Source organism: Polistes dominula, unplaced genomic scaffold (genome assembly GCF_049000335.1).
Source record: "Polistes dominula isolate Pdom_NZ unplaced genomic scaffold, Pdom_raw_medaka contig_32, whole genome shotgun sequence".
Lineage (NCBI taxonomy): Eukaryota > Metazoa > Arthropoda > Insecta > Hymenoptera > Vespidae > Polistes > Polistes dominula.
This window is the reverse complement of record NW_028300880.1, coordinates 969,757-989,613: the sequence shown is the minus strand read 5'-3', so window position 1 is coordinate 989,613 and position 19,857 is coordinate 969,757. Positions and strand designations below refer to the sequence as shown.

The window sequence follows — 19,857 nt, the reverse complement described above, 5'->3', positions numbered from 1 at the left end:
CATTGAACATTGTCTTATCCTGTAAACTGATTTTTAACTCTCCTAACCTATAAAAAGCATTAAAACTAAAGAAAAAGAAGAAAGGAACCTTTAATTCAAGTCAAAACACGAGTTAACATAAGTCTAACAAAAGGTAAAAGTTAAAGATCTATAATAGATAAAATAGAAAGTGATAAATATACATAGAAATAGTAAGTATAGACCACCAAAGAGTATTTGAAAGACACACCATAAGGATTTATAGGTGATTCGGCTTTGAAAGAAAAGAAGGAATCGGTTATCCTGTAGACACAGATGCGCCACTGTTTGCACACGAAGCATTTGTCACGCGTGTCCTGCCAACGAAAAGGGACCGGTCCCTCTTTATACGTGCCGAGAGATGATGCCCTCTTTGCAACGAGGCCCGACCAAGTCAATATTGACTTCAGTCCAGATTGATGGACCTTCCTTGCATGTATACTTAGGCTTCGCGGTACTCACTTATGTTTCCCACACAGCTCAGTTCTCTCTTTCTCTCTCATTCTCTCTTCCTCCATTCTTTTTCGTAACTTTTGCTAAACTATCGCAGGGAAAAATGTCTGTATATATTGTGGAATATATATTATAGATTTTACCTATTGTCGAACGAAAAATAAATACCATTTACAATCATAATCGATGAACAATACATTTTTTTTTCTTATTTTCTTGTTTTGAACAATGTTCAATTCGTTTAACATGATTTTAAAGTTAAATATGGTCAAGGTAAATCATTTTTATTCATACGTGGCAGTAAATTTGGTTTCATTATTTGTGAAGGTAATTAAGTGATGTTTGAATTTGTTTTTTAGGTTAGGTTAGAATGAGTTTGTGCTTCTAGTCAGTATGATGATGACTAGTATACAATAAACAATCTTAGTTGATTAAGAATTGAACAACGTCTAATTGATTTAACGTCATTTTACAACAAATTTTAGTCAAGGTAAATCATTTTTATTTATACATGGCAGCAAATTTGGTTTTATTGTTTGTGAAGGTAATTAAGTGATGTTTGAATTTGTTTTTTAGGTTAGGTTAGAATGAGTTTGTGCTTCTAGTCAGTATGATGATGACTAGTATACAATAAACAATCATAGTTGACTAAAAATACATTTCTTTTACTTTGAACAATGTCAAATTCGATTCAAATTGTTGTAAACAAATTTTACTGTAATTAAATTATTTTTAAATAATAATTAGAACAATATTGAGAACAAAATGAAGATCTTATGTTGTATAATAGTTCCTATAGTTATAAATTTTATTTTTGAATATCATTAAGTAAGAATAGACATTTAGAATAAGTTAATGCTACTAATCATGTATAATAAAAATCACTGTAAAATTATAACAATTAAATATATATAAAAATTATAACATTAAAATAACTTACATCGACTATAATTTGATTTGAAATCATGTATCTCACACATAACCTAAAAATCGAATAAATAAATTAAAAGTTACAATTATTTACATACTCAACAACTGTATAATGTGAAAATTTCACTATAAACGAAGCTACAAAATTTAGCGACGGTAATCGACATGATATACAAATCTACAAATGCTCAAAATAAAAACTTCTTTCTGTAAATAATTGTATAAAACTGTAAAAATTGAAAGTATGTATATTATTTAAAAAAAAAAAATAATAATAATAATTTAAAACGTAATTAAACATGTTTTTATGTTCAAATGAATTCGTCATTTGACACGTAACATTCCAGTTAAAATGATTATCGGTTTCATGCAGAAATGGTTATCGGAAATGAACACCTCGACGACAATATGTCGCTGTAGCATCCGGCGGGTCTAAAGATACAGTAGAACACAACAACGATACCTTACCTTCTTTCTTTTGATAATCATGTCTTTGTGTTATCACTTAATACGAAGATATTATTCTATATACTTACAATGAAGCTAAGGATTGTAATTTAAAACCGAATAAACTGATTAATATAACAGTGTCGAGTTTTTTTTTTATTTTTTTTTTTTTTTTTTTTCAAATATTTCGTCGCAGATATATACGTTACATTATAAAACGACGATCTATTTTTATTTTACATCCGTTTAATTAAGACAAGTGAGCTTCAAAAACTTCATGAAGTTCTTCTTATCTTAAAATTTCATTTCATTTATTTTTATTGATAATAATCAAAAGTATTCATTACTAAAACTTATTGATTAACCTTATTAAATGTAACCATTAATTTGATTCGAATGATACGCCATTTTCTAACCTCCAAATAATGTAGATTATATCGAATAATAATATACGTATAATTACTTTATAAATCAATAATGAATTCGGTGACTTGATATCGAAATTATTTCTGACTACGATTTTAAATGATTCGCCATTTTCTAACCTCCAAATAATGAAGACTATAATATTATCGAATACTATAATTTATAAAATAATTGCTACGTCAAATAATTTATTCGTAATAAAACCATTTGTTAGAAGAAAAAATACAAATACATTAACACACTTTTTTCTTCTAAATTACATTTTACGTAAAAAAAAAAAAAAAAAAAAAAACAAAAAAACAATAACGTTTAGGATGAATATCGAAAGATTCGCGTGATTTTTAAAAGGAGCGGAAACAAACAAACAAACAGACAAACAAAAAATCAAAAAGAGCAGAAAAGAGAAAGAGATAAAACGTTGAAGGGTAATGGGGGTGGGAGTGAGGGTAAGGATAGGGTGGGAGGGAGGGAGGGAGGGAGGGGGGATGAGTTAACCAGGGCCCCATGATATATGCATGAAAATAGAATATACATTCGCGGTGGCTATTGAATTCGTAATACTTCGGGGCTCACGAACTTTCGTCGTTCAAAGATTTATCGTGCTCGTCGTCCGTCGACGGACGGACTGGAATACTCACCGTGGGATGATTTATTTCGTTAGAAGTGTTGAACGTTCACCGCAAAGTCAACCGTATGTATTTATATCATTCGTACACGTACGTACGTATATCGTCGTATCGTATAGTATCGTACGAATTCGTAGATTCGTTCGTTCATTTAAGAGAGAGAGAGAGAGAGAGAGAGTAACGTGTAGGTATTTGTATCAAACTGTTAGTTAATTAATGAGATTTTCAGGAAAATTGGCCCGTCCAATTGTTAGTCGTATTTCTAACGATAAATTGAGTCCGATCGTTTAAACTTACGAGATTAACTTTAAAAGATTTTCTAAGTAATAGCATCGAATAAGAGAGAAAGAGAGAGAGAGAGAGAGAAAGAGGTATTTAAATAATCAAAAATAATGGTTAACCGAAAGAGTGACGCAAATAAAACGATTTTTTCTTTAAAATATGTCCTATCGGCTACTGTGTGTGTAAAAAAAAAATATATCAAATGTAATTAAATAAAACAAGAAGAAAATGAGAGAGGATAATATATATATATATATATATATATATATAAAAAGGCTTCTCTCTGTCGAAAAATTCCAAAGATAGAAATACCACTTTTAATTATTTCTTGTTTTTTTTTTCTTTTTTGTTTCCCCCCCCCCATCTCTAAAGTTCAAATGTGTTTCTGTATTTTTGAATACTTGGATGATGTAACGATTATATTTAAAATTAAATCGAAAAGAAAGAATAAAAGTATATGGAAAATTGGGATTGATAGATAAAGACTCATATAATTTGTTGTTAACATATTTAGGTTAATCAACGTTTTGGTCAATTATTTATTTAAAAAAAAAAAGAACCAAAATAAGAAATCTAATAGGATAGTTTTATTGATTAATCTACGAATATTATGAGAAATATTTATACTAACTTAATAATTTATTTGTTATATATTTTATATATAATTTAATTTATTATTTTGTATTTATTAAAAATATTATTATTATGATTATTATTAATTGGTATTAGGAACTCGAAAGTGCATTACTGCAAATACCAAATCAATTTATTAAAAATATATATTATATATATTTCTACACATGATAAATGAGTGGGATATATAGGGTGTACATGTAAAAATAAGTCGAGAAAAAGTAATAAAATTTTATCGTGATTGATCTTAAAGATAGCAGTAAATGTAAGTGCTTATACGGATCATTTAACAACAGGTCAACGCGTTCATAATCAAACAATAGCCTACATGCTTTTAATCTTATATTAATTAATGGATTTGATAAAAATTGCAGGATGTATCTAACTTGCGAAATCTAACATAAAAATTTATATATATATATATATATATATATTAAATTATTTCGACAGAATGTAAACGTTAAATCTTTGGTGATTTAAATATTTATTAATAAATAAAACAAAATATTTGTATTACCTTTTTGTGTCCAATTTAATGAGAACTTAAAAAACCATTGTCTTTAGTATTCAACAAATGACGTTGCATTTTTATTATGAACAACTAACATTGTTACAGTATTCCCGTAATACCGGTTGTTTTGAGCAATCGTTGTCATAGCTAGACTGATAAAACCAAACTAAACGTATGAAAAATAAGTCAGACGGTTAAAAAAAAAAACAAACAAACAAACAAAGAGAGAAAACATTATGGAGAACGATGAATACTAAAATATTAAAGATAAGTTATCGATAAGTAATTAGAAAGACACAGTTCGCTTTACGAAATTTTTCTAACATGATTTTACCGATATAAATGTGATACATTTTTATTTGTTTTATCGTTAATAATTTATCGTAAAATATTTCATACCAAGTACAATTTTATTACGAATTTTTCTTTTTTTTTTACAACAACAATTTATTGTTAAAAATTGATACAAAATATAAAAAGAATAATATTGAATGAATAAATGGAACAATTAATAAATCAATTCACGAATAAAGAAACAACTATGATCCTTATAAACTTAGAATACCACGAGGTGAAGAAGAAGGAGGAGAAGGAGGAGGAGGAGGAGGAGGGAGAGGAGGAGAGAAGGTAGAGAAAGGTAACACGAGTGCCGGAAGTCGCAACGTTCCTCGAGCAACAATGTTTCCGCCGTGGTACACAAGGGCTCAATACAACACAACACAACACAACACATCACCTCAAGGCACGTAGCTTACATTTTGCGTTGGTATGCGTTTACTGCGCCCATCATCGCGTTAAAAAGTGTTTTTTGAGCATATGACGTGTGCATGTGTACGTTTACGTATGATATACATATAAAAAAAATAATAAAGAAGAAGAAATGAGAAGAAAAATTATAAGAGGGTGGTGAGAACAAAGATAAAAAAAAATAAAAAAAAATACAAATGAAAGAAGTAGAAGGAACACAGGTATATATCGGTGAATTCGAGTTAACTTGAATGTAGGGAATGAAAGAGGAAAATTGAGATTGTGTATATGAGAAAGAGAGAGACAGATAGATAAAGAGAATGATGGTGAGAGGGTGAGGGAGGATCTGAGTCAGCTAGCTAGCTTGCTTTCTTGCTTGCTTGCTTTCTTGCTTTCTTGCTTGCTTGCTTGCTTGCTTGCTTGCTTGCTTTCTTGCTTGCTTGCTTGCTTGCTTGCTTGCTTGCTTGTTCGTTTGGATCGAGTAGCGTCGAGTCAGCGAGAGAAACAGTGCTAACTGCTGCCCTGCAAAACTACTACCCAAGAGATCCTATCTGTATCTGTAAAGCGCAATGCAACCTGCAACCGTGTAACTGTTGCCGACTTGCAATAATGTCGCCATTCATAATTTTTACACAGTGATATACTTCTCTTCGTCAATGAAGAGAGAGAGAGAGAGAGAGAGAGAGAGAGAGAGGGAGAGAGGTTATGTTACGTTACTGTTATAGTTTTCTTTTTTTCTTCTTTGATTATTTTTTTATCAACGTGTGCAAAATTTTGATCAAATCACATTTCTTGTTTTTTTTTTTTTTTTTTTTTTGTTAATCGTTGCAATTATTGTCTTTTGATCATTTTTTAATTTTATTTTCATTTAATTTGATTTAGTTTTGGTTTGAGAAAGAGAGAGAATGATATTAATTAAATTGTTTTTTGTGTTTTTTTTTATTGATGGTTTATATTTTGAGGTTGGAAAATATTTGAAATTATTATATCATTGTGTTTTATTATATACGAGTTTAAGGATGATATTTTGGTTTTGTATTTTATTTAATTTAATTAATTTTTTTGTTTGTTTGAAAGAGAGGGATATTGTTTTTGTTTTCTTTTTTTCTAATTGGTAGTTTATGTTTCGAAGTTAAAAAAATATTTGAAATTATTCTATCATTTATTATCGACTTAAATACTTTAATTACTATTATTATTTTATATCGGAAAATAAATAAACAAAATATTATGTTATATTTAATAAATAAAATTAACTTATTAGTAAAATATAATAATTACTGTATAATAAATATTATAAATAATATATCAAACACACAATTATATTACTGTTATTAATTATATCGATAAAACTAAAAAATTGTTAAATAATTTATTTATTACAAAATAAATTTATCTTCGTGAGAATAATTTATGATTACAATAATAATATTACCAACTTTGTATAATAAAATATTATTTCAAATATTTTTTATTTCTACAATAAAATAAAAAACAATACTCGAAACATGGTTTATCAATTTCGAATGGAAGATGAGTTAAGAAATTATTATTTAAGAAAAGTAAACAAAAGAAAAAATAAATAACAATGGTTAAAAAAAAAAAAAAAACTTGCGTTCATTAAATTTCGTGACCAAGCGAATTTGTATTTTTGTTCCACCATTTTGTGTATACTTTTTAATTACGTGTCATTAAGACACGAAGAGTCAAAGTATCTTGTTTAAAGATAAATGGTATAATTTAATGGTTAATGTTATGATGACCTTGGGGTAACTAACAAGAAGAAGAAAAATTAAAAAAAAACAAAAAAAAAAACAAAAAAGATACGTAAATCTAAAATTATTTATTTCAATTGAGAAACCACTGTGTTTCATTATTTTCGACACGTATATCCAAGTTGTTTTGTTTCATTTGACAATAATTACAATCTTTTGTTCCAATTAAATTATTTCATATCAATTTGTACGTGTGTTTTCATTGAATTAACAAAATTATTTCTCTAATTTTATTTTCCTCATTGTTCAATGTATGTTTTTACAATAAAAAAATAATTGTAAAAATTAATAATTATATGTAATAAAAAAATGATATCGTTGATACATCTTTTAAAATTGAAATGATTTAAGTGACACGTCAACGTTGATGTAGATCCAACTTGATAACGTTAATTAACGGTCAAATAACGTTCAGAACGTAACAAACGTTCCAACCATATTACCATATCGACGGTAGATAAATGCCCAATAACCAAAATATGAATCGATTAAGGATCAAACCTGCTAAAAACGATGTCAGCCATACATATGTATCCATGAGTAAACTTGAACGTGGCCATTCAAGCTGTCAATACGATTTTCAATACGTACATTTGGTACGATACAAAATTTAGAAGCAGATAAGTGTTAGATGTTATATTTTTAATAATTATAAGATCGTTATATATATATATATATAAAATATAATAATAATATATTATATAATTTTTAAATAGATATTATATAATAAAAAGAAATGTAAATAATATATAATATAATATTGATATATATAAATATAATAAATTAATTTTATTTTAATAATATAATTTTATTTTAAATTAAATATATTATAATAAAATTAAATAATATTTAATTATATCATTTAATTTTATTTCATATAATTAAATGTTATATTTTATATATATATTTATTATATTAATATAAATTATTTAATATAATTTAATAATATATAATATAATTTTAAATTAAATATAATAATATTTAATAATATATAATATTATTAATATATTTAGCGATACTTTCATGATAAATAAAAGATAATAAATTTAAAACAAATATTTAACTTTTCATTAAATATCAAATGTATTATAATTACGTAATATGATATTATTTTGATTAGATTAATAATTGTAAAAATTCTTTGTCACAAAGTCGTACAATTTACAAACAATGTTGATTCGAATCGCGCTTTGCTGTAATCTCAACGGGATCATAAATATAAGCGACAAGCGAGTGGCCATAACTCCACTCAAAAGAGAGAGGAGAGAAGAGAGTAAAAGAAGAAGAAGAAGAAGAAGAAGACGCTTTTCTCCAGGAACGTGTTGTTCAAAGTAATTCTCCGATACGTCAAGCTCAAACTCAACGAGGAAACCAACTTAGACATTTGGTAGATCGTAGAAACTGTATTCCAAAAATATGCATATCGTATTAAGAGAACTACGAACGTATAGTAAAAAATAAAAAGAATATTCTAACCATTATTTCAATTAAATTCACCAAACTTCATATTAATTCGATTTAAACTTTATTTATAATACATTTATAAATTTAATTAAAAAAAAATATCTTCTCCCAATTAAATCAAATTAATTCAACAAATAAAATTCATCGTATAATTTCGCTTAAAATATTATTATTATTATTATTATAATTTGTTTCATTCTAAGAAACATTAAAAGAAAAATATTTTCATATCAAAACGAAAACTGTCAGAATATTCAAGTATGTATTTGTATAAAATATCTCTCGAAAATTAATTGACACATGTATACTGAGAAATAATAATGCAATTGTAGAAAAGCTACCATCATCTTCATCATCATCATCATCATTATCATCATCATCGTCTAAACTCGATTGTAAAACGTTATCGTCAATATTATCATTCTCACAGTAAGTACAATTTGTCTCAACAAATCTCATCGTAAAAGTCGTCGGTGCGAGACTAGTGTGTTAGAGTGTTGGGTGTGTTGTTGTTACAACCGAGTGAATCGTTCACGTTCGGATAACAAATCGTTATAAATCGTACGTTATATTAACACGAGTTAGAAATCATTTCAACCATTTTCGAAACAAATCAAAAAATTGTCTACAATATATATATGATACTTGATTATTATTTACGAACAATTTATGACGATAGTATCGAATAGAAACGAATAAAGTACTTTTTTGTTTGTTTGATGTATAAAAAATTTCTTACTTTTCTATTATCGCATCATCTTATCGTACAGATATTTTATTACTAATACAACGTATGATCAATAAAAGCACTTCTTTATCTATCATTTTAGATCATTGATAAACACTATTATACAAAAATATATTCATTGGATTAAATCATTTAAATTTGAATGATAAGATTTATGAAATTATTCAATTATTGAAATATTTCATTGTTTCTATGATAACATTTAACCCTTTCGCTACTATAGACCACTATAATGGCCCTCCATAAGATGCCACTGAGATACTACGGACTACTGTAGTGGCCCTCCATAAAAAACCGCGTATTTTACATGCGACGAATATATGCAGTTATAGCACGTTAAATATCCCACATTTTACATGTAATTTTAGTGTTTTGTTTCTTTTGATTAAAAATCGTTAATATTAACAACAAAATTGGTTAAAAATAAAGTGCAATTTTGATGCTGCACGTATTAGCAGCCCGTACAGTAGAAGTAGCACCACGGAAAATACTCCCGTAGCGAAAGGGTTAAGTTTTATATATTTCAGAATTCAATTTAATATGAAAAATGTCTGAACTTATATGTAAAATTACAAATAATTTATTATTGTTCTTTTTTGAATGTAAAAAGGTACATTGATTTGTTGTTTAATTGTATTTTAGGATAATAAATAATGTTTCAATTGAACTGGAAACAATTTGAATTTTTCATTTAAATTGAAAAGAGTTAAAATGCGTAGCATTAATCTTGTAAATGCAATATTTCTGTTTTACGATCATCGTACGTCCATTTTGAAATAAGTTTGCTATTAATAATGCTCTAAGTTTAGATTTTTCTTATTGAAAGTATATTTAATACTTAGATTTGATGTTACAAGCTTGAAATGTCAAAAATAAGCAAACAAGTTAGCACAAAAAATTCGAATTTTATTGGGGTATGTAAAATACTAAAAAGTTAACATAATTTTAGGTTAATTTCATTAAAATATTATAAACTATCCTAATGGGAATCCAAAAAATACTTGTTTTCACATAACCAAAATGAATTCAAGTGCATAGCATCATTTTTTTCCCGTGCAATAAATAGTGCAACCTTGTTCGTACTGCATTCTTATTAAAACAAGTTTGTATATCATCTAAATATCTGAATTTTACATTTTAATTTATGTATGTAATATTAAATTTACACAAAATATATGAATTTGATATTAGAAACAAAAAATATCCAAAAACTTTTGCATAACAGTGAACAAACTGATTACCCCAAATAACCCAATGTTTCTGATGATGCACAAAATATCAAAAAAAAAAAACTCTGACACAACTTTAGCTGATTATTATTTTAGAGATAACAAATTATCTTAATAGAGATGAACAAAAATCCTTTATTCGTATTTTTGCATAATTGATAACAAGATGAATTCAAATACAACAGTCTCATTCTTATAAATTCATTCATTTGTATTTTCTCATAATTAATAATAAGATGAATTTAGATACAACAGTCTCATTCTTATGAATTCAATATTCCTAACTTTATCCATTCATTGAATCATCATCATAAGAACAAGTTATTAACTATCATAAATAATATCAAAAATGTTGCTGGATTCGATTAGAAAACTTGCCGTAAAACGACTAGAACTATCTTCTGTTAAATGAAATGAAATAAATATAAGTATAAGAAAAAAAAGTGAATGGTAAACTAGTAGTCATTGGTTCAAGACGAGATAATTATTCGTAGGACGAGCTAAAGCTCCTCGATCATTTCGCGAGCATTGCTTTAGGCGTGGCAACACATGTTCTCAGCTCCGGCGTTAGGTGCACGTCGAGTCGGAGTATGTGCTGAGAGTAAGTGTGAGAGAGAGTAAGAGAGAGAGTAAGAGAGAGAATGAGAGGGGTGAGTATACCTATATGCAACGTGTCAGGACACGTGGTACCCGAACCTCTCAGGCTTGCCAACGGCTATTCATTTTACACTACGAACAAGACCCTACGCTACAAATTACCCGATGCGGCTACAAAACCGAAATTAACGGCACACCTCTACCAAACTTTCTCTCTCACTCTAACGCCATTACATTTTCTCTCTTTCTCTTTAGTATCTTAGTTATGTGCACGCGTTACGACAAACGTTACAGTCCAAGCTTCCGCCAAGAAAATCATTCTAACTTCATTTCATCTCCAATGAGATTTCTTGGAACTTCTTAGAGACACAGAACTCGTTTCTACGATTATGTGTATCTTTGGATATTTCACGATAAACTTTACATCCGCCGGCATTTCACTTTGGATTTACTCTTCGTGGGAATGAGAAACTTTCAAACGATTGATCGTTTTACTTACGTTTTTTCTTATATATTTTTTTTTTTTTTTAAACGACAACAATTTTTCTTTTTTTATTACATTTTTATACTTGTTTATCATGGGTGAGTTTTTCTAGTTTCCTTTTTTCATTGGTTATACGTGTCGTTTATTTTGCACGATTAAATATAATAAGTTCTTGTCTTTTTTGTTTTTTTTATTCGTTTGTTATTAAACGATACGGTTCGGCAATCTCTTTTCTAACGCTACGAAAATGATTGATCGATTACGTCATTAAATTACCCGGCACATCGATCACGTTCGTTGAACTTTAACCCGTCGCAAATCGTACGTTACGAAGATTTACAAGTAAACGTTGACGACTAAACTGAAGTAAGCAAACCTTAGTTATTACTAATCATTAAATACGGATCTAATTTTAGATGATTATATTTATAATAGTCACGATTATGAATTTAACGTGGAAAAAGAAACAATAGTGTTGACAGAAATAAAACTAGCTGTTGTATTTTTGTAAAAACAATTGAATAAATTTTGCTGAGATAGAATATACGAAATGATATTTCTAATAACGAGGACTCACCTGTAGATTTGGCGATCCTCGGAAGGAGAACTGTGACATGATGTGTCGGCCGCTCAGGGCCGTGATAATCGGGTGCCGCTACGCGATCATCATTTTTAAACTCAGGGACACACTACTTTCATTCGGTTCTTTATTTTTCACGAGCTTTTTATTTGTCACTTTTTTGAAATCCTCAAAAACACTTTTTTATTTCTATTCTTCTTCTTTTTCTCTTTCTTGAAATATCACAAAAAACTAATGTCACTGTTTTTCGTCGAACTGTTTCTTAATTATCTTCTTTCGATGATATCAAATCGAAATAATGAATATTACGAATGATATATATATATATATATTTAGTTGATTACACACACGTTTTAGTTAGGATTATAGTGCACACGAGGATGATGACTATATACTCGGCCCTGGAGGCGCCCTCCCGGCAGATGCACTCTCACTGTCACACGCAGAGACACACCGGAGGATCCAGACCGTAGGATCGAGCGTGTTAAAGAGGGGGGAGTAAGATAGATAAAAAAGAAAAAAGAGAGAGAAAGATATTACAATATTTTTCTTCTTCTCTTTTCTTAATCTTCTTTCATCTCAGCACACCAGCAACAGCAGCAGCAGCAACAACAATCCAACAAGTCTTCTCGGTTTCAATTTCCTCCTATCTCGTCACTCAACTTCTTATTCAGTTTTTTTTTTTTACTTCTTTAATTTGATCAGCTCACCAAAGTGAAATATAAAACAAAACAAAAATCCAATGTGAACTGCCGATGACATAGACGAACACTTATCAAAACTAACGAATCCGTCGGACGTCGTACAGTACTTTTCTTCGTTCACCACTTGTACACAACAAAACTCGATTCTCTCGTTGACTTTTGAAATACTGAAGAATACAAAAACCCAATCAGATAGATCGATGAGGGATTAGTATAAGGATTGAAAAAACTTTGAACTATGATTTAAAGTTAAATCCTTCGATCACAATGTTGAAAAACGTCAATTCCAATAGAGTCCAAAAACGAAGTGACGATCGGTCGGTGTTAAACGCGCGGGGGCACGCGCGCGCGCACACACACGCACAGTAGTTTTAAACCCACGAAGGATAGTCGAAGCGCGCGAGGTTTGGTATAGAGTTGTATAGTGCGTTGCGAAGTATATTAAGATATAACAACAACAACAATAACAACAATAATAATAATAATAATAACAGATGAAACAGTAGTAGCACACGAGATGATAGCCTGGAACTTTTAGGGATTGACGATGAAGAGACAACGATAAAGTTGTCATTGACAATGATGACGACGACTATTATGACGATTACGATCAAGTTTAAGTAAGGAGAATAAAAAATAATGTTCCCGATGAAGGGGGGAAACAAGCTAGGAAGGCAAGCAAGCAAGCAAGCAAGCTATCAAGCGAGCAAGCAAGCAAGCAAGCAATTCTCGCGCGCGGGCTGGTGCTAGCAACGAGGCTGCTGCCCAGCGCACGTCGTTGATCCGATCGACGCGCCAGCTATGATCGGTCGCGACTATCCTCCGAATCGTCGTTTCTTTTCGACGGAATCCAGTCCTCCGCTTGGTGGATAGGAAGGCGGTGGGTATACGTGAGAGAGAGAAAGAAAAGAGAAAGAGAGAGAGAACACGGTGGCAGCAGTGGCAACGGCGGCGGTGGTGGAGGCGGTAGTACCGTCACCGGTACACTAGTAGTCTCCTCAGAGGAACGAAGAAAGCAAGCTTTTGAAAGAGAGAAAGAGTGAGAGAACAAGTACGGGACGGCTGGTTGCCCTCTGGGAGGAGGGGCGAGGCGCGGAGGGGGAGGAGCAAGAGCGAGAGGGACGGCTCGCGATACTTGGTAGGGAGAAAAGGTTCGAGAGAGAGGGAAAACGAATCGCGCGCGCACCAATTCTTTTACCACCTTTCCTCAAATCCTTCTTGTCCTGCGCGTCTCTACTTGTGCTTGCTCCTCTACACCTCTTCCTTCCTTCCTTCCTATCTTTCTTTTTCTTTCTCGTACTAAATATTTTTTCTTCCCCTCTTTTGTTCTTCTTCTTATTCTAACACCTTGCTAATGATAATCTTCTTTTATATAATACAAAATTTTTTTTTGTTATTACTCTATTCCCTTTTTTGTTTTTATTATTAAACTTTAGTTTCGTACTTGTTTTGTTAACGAATAGTACAGTTGAACAAATTTGTTTCGAGGAACTGTCGAATTTTAGTTAAAAAGTCGTACGTGTAAATAGAGTACGTATGACACACGACACAACACAACACGTGGGCCCTCGGCGGTGCGCGCTCGCTCGCGTACGAGCACGATGTGAGAAAGAGAGAACGTAGTAACTGGTGGTGGGTGCCGGCGCTCTGCCTGCCTGCCTGCCTGCCTGCCGGCTGTGGGATTCCTTTCCCCTTACTCTATAGCTCTCTCACTCGCTCATTCTCTCTTTCTCTCTCTTTCCCTGTTATTCTCTTTCTCTTTTCATCTTCCCTTTCCGCGTTCGTCGACACGTCTGACGACCCTGCTGCTTGTGAAAAGTTACTCCCTTTTCGTTCCTGACACGCGTACAAGGGTTGGCTAAAAGGGTGACTTCATGGTGGGGAAGCTAAATGTCACTTGGATTTCTTCGATCTTCGATTAAATCACTGTTTTAAATGATTCCAGGCTTGTCACGATGATTCCTTGATTGAGGAATTAGATGAAGTGAACCATACACTCGCACACACACGCACGCACCCACATGTACACATGCACGATTAATGACGATCAATCCTTTGGTTCGATATCTCTTCTCTTTTCCTTCCTTCTGCATTGGTTTTGAAAAAAAGAAAGGGTTAAAATTTAAGCTGGGAGTCGGCTTAACTTCGTACTCGAGTTGGGTGGGTGGGTCCAGGGCAGGGTCAGGGCATGGCAGGGCAGGACAGGGCAGGCCCTGCTAGTGCGCTATGGTGGGGGACAGGTGCCACCTCCGTTGGTGGTAGCCACGCGAATCTTTGTATCTAGTTAGACTGGAAGTCGTGCGTGTAGTTCTTCCTTCTCTCTTCTCTCCTCTTCTCCAACATACTACTACTACCACGACTACTACTATTAGTAATAATAATACTACTACTATTACTACTGCTAGTATTAATACTATTAGTAGGATTTTAGTTCTCCTTCTCTCCTTTCTTAGGGTTGATCGAACGTTCTTCCTTTTGGTCGCGTCGCGAATATGAATTACGAATTTGTTGCCGGTTAACAGGAATATCAAGGGCAATGACAACTGCAGCAGCAACACCACCACCACCACCACTACCAACAACAACAACAACAACAACAGCAGCAGCGGCAACAGCAGCAGTAGCAGCAGCAGCAGGAGCGTTGGCAAACGCGACAATAAAATATGCTGAGTCTGGCCAGCAACGTACACTCTCTCCCTGTTTCCTCTATCCCCCACTCCAACTAGGTCTGGTGCTACAGCCGAGCCTCCTTCTCGATCTCTTTCTCTCTTCTTCATCTATCTTTCTCGCGCCTCGTGACGTTTTCGCCCCACCGTATAGTCTCTCACACTTTCTTCCCCTCTTCGTTCAACTAAATGTGCCGACTCCTACTAAAAGTAGTGGGGATGCTGGTTGCTTGTCGCAAGGGGACGCGACGATAGGGGATTTACCAGGCTAGAGCCCCAGACCTGGGGAATGAGTGAGAGAAAGAGAAAGAGAAAGAGAGAGAGCTACTACTACACGACAATTTTAGTTCGATAGATCCGAAAGTTTAGCCTCGGCGGCGCTGCTTTACTTGCCGCTGACTTCTTCCCGGTAGTTTGTTCTCTACCCCCACCATTCCTTCTACGATCCATTCCCCCACCAATACTTCCATTCTTCCTCCACTATTCACTCAGTTTCCCTCCCCTCTTTCCTTCTTGCTGCACTTCACTTGCTCACACTCCTTCCAGTTCGCTCTTTCCTTTTCAAAGAGATCGTCACTACTTTGTAACCCCCACCCAAAACTTCATCGGCTCACCCACTCCCCAAACGCGCGTTCACGCACAACGCGCGACACTCGACTCTACACAATCTTTCTCTCTCACACTGCCTGTTTCAACTCTTTTGGTCTCACTCGTACTACAGCGTTCAACGAACCTTTTTTATTTTTTTTCTTCAATGGGCCCAAATCTTTTTACTTGTCTTTTCTTTTCACAGCACACTCAGTCCTTTAACATAAAATACATTTAACAGTAACTTAAATGATGTTATCATTAAAAATGTATTTCCAAAATTATGTGAATATTAAAAAGATGTTAAAAAAGCAAGTTTGTAAAATCTGTGAACTTTAGTCTCATAACCCATCGCGTTCAGAGGAGACCGACGGTTATCCTCGTGGACGTAGTGAAAGAGAACGAGGAAAGAAGAAACTTGGGTTCGCGCGCGTCGAGTAGCGAAAGTGCGTTTTGCGCAGTTCTTTCAGCTAAAAGTTGGTTGGAGGAAAAGAGGCGGGAAAAGGGGCGGCAGCCTGTAGGAGAGAACAAGGGGGAGGACGTATCGTTTGGGAGTGTACGATAGTGGGGTAGGGGAAAGAGATCGGAGTCCTCTCACTCACTTCTTTTTTATACCGCGCTTGGACTTATCCTACGTTAACGAAATACATACAGAGTTACATATAGACCCATAGACACACATATATATACATATGTACACAAGTGTGTACGGAATAAGAGTATGAGCAAATATGAAAGATAAAAAGCGTAGTTGAAAGAGATAGGAAGTTATCGAGCTAGCTCTAGCAAGCTAGTCAGAGGAGAAGAGGATGATATTTCTCGTTGACTAGCACCATGTCCAACAGTACAGCATCCCCAAAAGGAGGGGTAAAGAGAGTAAAAGCATAGTAGAACGGATAAATCGTCTCCCCTACCACACTTCTTTCGAATCCCCACTCTTCCTCATTTGGTAGGTGCGGAGCTCGGGTTTTTTCCCCTCCGTGGGCGCGGACACTCGTCGCCACGCCCCCACCTCCTTCGTTCCTATCCCCTCCACTTACTCTTGTTCTCCTCGCAGCCGACTCCGCGAACCACTCTGACTAACTATCTCTCTCTTTCTCTTTCTCTCTCCCCTTCTCCATTTCTACCTCCACCTCCTCCTCCTCCACCTTCTCTTCCTCCCACACCTCCCTCCCCCACCCTCCTCTGCCTCTTTACTCGCTACGCTCCGTTCTCTCCTCACGCGCGCTCTACACTCGTCCTTCCTTCCTTTCCCAGGGCGCGTGCTGTGCGCTACCCTCTTGTCGTCCTTCTCGTCAACGTCGGCTATACGCTACTTTGCTTCTTATTTCGTTTTCGTGCTGCTACAACCAAGAAGATCGTACTTTCCTATCATTGGATCAACCACAATCTTCCCAAGAAGAGGACTAATGTGAAACTTCAGTGAATTCCGTTTTGTCTACGATTTTATTACCTCTTCTAAATCATCTTTTAACTTCCTCTTTCTCTTTCTTTCTCTGTCTTGCTTTTAGTCTTCTTCTCACCCCTGTTTACACGCACGTCGATTGCTCTCTCTCCCTTTCTCCCCCTTTTATCCTTCACCCTTGTCTTCGAGAGGGCGCTCTACGCTCGCTTATGCGTGTGCTTTGTGTATGCGTGTGCGTGTGCGTGTGTTTAACATGGGATGCGTGCGAATTGTGTTACACTAATTGTGCCCCTTTCGTATTTCCATCATTTTTTCCATCTCTCTCTCTCCCTCTCAATTTTTCCATTTGATTTTTTTTCGGAGTTTTGCGGATTCTTCTCCGAGGATTTTAATTGTGCTGGCGCAAAAGTTCAGTGCTCGTACGAATCAATGTTATCGTATTAAATAAGATCTTCGTTGTTAGATTTTTAAATTATTGATTTAACATAATATTTGACATTCTTTTTTAAGGAAAATAATTGGAAAATGTTTTTTTTTTTTTTGGAAATAAATCGAGTGTTTTGGTGACCCTTTTGACGACGATTTGCTGTGATTTTAAAATATACAATTTGTAGAATGGTGTATATAATTTTGTAATCGAATGAAGTGTACGATTAAGATTAGAGTGTACAAATTACAACAATTTGTTAATCTAATGGTTTTTAATAACGCGACGTTAATAATGTTCGAAAACGGTGTTCGAATTTGAATTTTATTCGATATTTATATCGAATTTGTACCTTTCATAATTTCAGTGTACACGTTTGATGTAAAAGAACGTAAAACAAATTTAGAAAAAGAAAAACAAATGAATAAAGATATCGAAAGTTGGTCGGTGATAAAAGACAACGTAAAAACAAAGAAAAGAAAAAACAAAAAAAGAAGAAAAAAAAGGTCACGCGAGTTTACTCAATAGGAGAGAAACTTGTGTTCGTTACTTGCACAATGTTTGATCCCGTGTGCGATACTTGAATTATTCACAAAGAAAATCGTTAACAACGAAAACCACACCAATGTGCTTCGAAATTTTTTTCAATACTTGAAAAATATAAAAAATAATAAAATCGTCAAATATAAGCGGCTAAAGAAAAAAAAACAAAAAGGGAAGAAGATGTTCGATGCGTTCAAGAAATTGTTGACACATTATCGTTGATTAATTATTACTTAATAACACATAACAAATAGTAATCGAATTTATATTTAATGTAAATCGTTTCGTTTTACGAACAAGACGAGTTGTGTCATTCGTTAATTATAATAATATTAAGTATATAAGTATATATACTAAGCTTATAAGGTTTGAGCTTTTATGGATAATATTACAAGTTAAAAAACCGTAAGTATGTATCAATATATGTATATATGTATGTATGTATAAATTTATAAGACATAAAAAAAGAAAAAGAAATAAGTTAGATATAATCAAACTTACGTAACGAAAGTATCGGGATTTCAAGTGTGAAATAATTCTAATGAAATTTAACACAAAAATTCTTTATTACACAGGTAGTGTATACTTAAGTATTAAAACTACGAAACGAATTTTTCTATTAGCTTTTAAAGTGATATTTAACATACCACATATGTATTCTTGTCTCGCATGAATTAACACCCATGTTTAATACATCAAACGTATATACACGTAAGTATTACTTATTTATTTATTTATTTATTTCAATTACAACGATTTTCTAACGTCATAGAAGCAGATATTTATTTTAATTCATTTTCTTCATATATAGTCGGGAACAACATTACAGCACATGTGCTAAGTTTTTCATAGTCATCGTGTTAAAGATGAGACATGTATATTCATCCAACGTTACGATAATAATCAACATTGGTACACGTAAATACGTCATTGCTATGAGTGGAAGTTTTCTCATTATCTAACGACAGTATATGTTTTTTGAATAATAATAATTATTATTATTCATTGATGAGAGTAAAGTGCAAATTATAACAAATTATTTTATTATATTTTAATTTATTAGATAATTTGATTGAAATATTTCATATTTTATACATGATTGAATTTCAATGACATATTTGATATTTAGAATTAAATATTTTAATTAATTGAAATTTTTGTAAATATAAAATCAAAATATTACTTTTCCAATCAAAAAAATTAAATTTACAAAATTTTTACTAGTATCCTTAATATTCAATAAGAAATATTTAATTGAAAAATTATTTATCACATATTTCAAACATGAATGCTATATTTTCTTACTTTAATATTCGAATTTGTTTCTTTATTTACATTTTAAAGATTAATAAAAATAATAATTCATAGTCATAAAAGCACGTTCAAATTACGTCAATTTTGATTTGATAACATATCATTATAGAACAGGATTGATAATGAAACAGGTAAATTATTAATGCGAATTAGATTTAAATATTTTATTTTACTGTAAAGATTTTTGAAAAATATTATAAGTACAATTAATTCGTACTAACCTAAAAAATTATATTTAATGAACTAAAAGTATCTTTATA

The 19,857-nt window shown here is 32.2% G+C and overlaps 1 protein-coding gene across 5 annotated transcripts in view; it reads right to left on the bottom strand.

Moving 5' to 3' along the window:
- The window catches only part of mirr (iroquois-class homeodomain protein mirror), a 52,041-nt gene extending 36,243 nt beyond the window's left edge, over positions 1-15,798 (bottom strand). The window contains exons 1-2 of one of the 5 annotated variants that reach the window (XM_089175343.1): positions 12,921-15,798; positions 11,948-12,821 (exon numbers count right to left, since the gene is read on the bottom strand). In XM_089175343.1, the coding sequence (XP_089031469.1) occupies positions 11,948-11,986 (39 nt within the window). In that variant the 5' untranslated portion in view covers positions 11,987-12,821; positions 12,921-15,798. Of the gene's footprint in view, positions 1-11,947 lie in introns of all 5 variants that reach the window. The other 4 variants (XM_089175344.1, XM_089175347.1, XM_089175355.1 and 1 more) reach the window with 4 other exon arrangements.
- Positions 15,799-19,857: the final 4,059 nt, after the last annotated feature.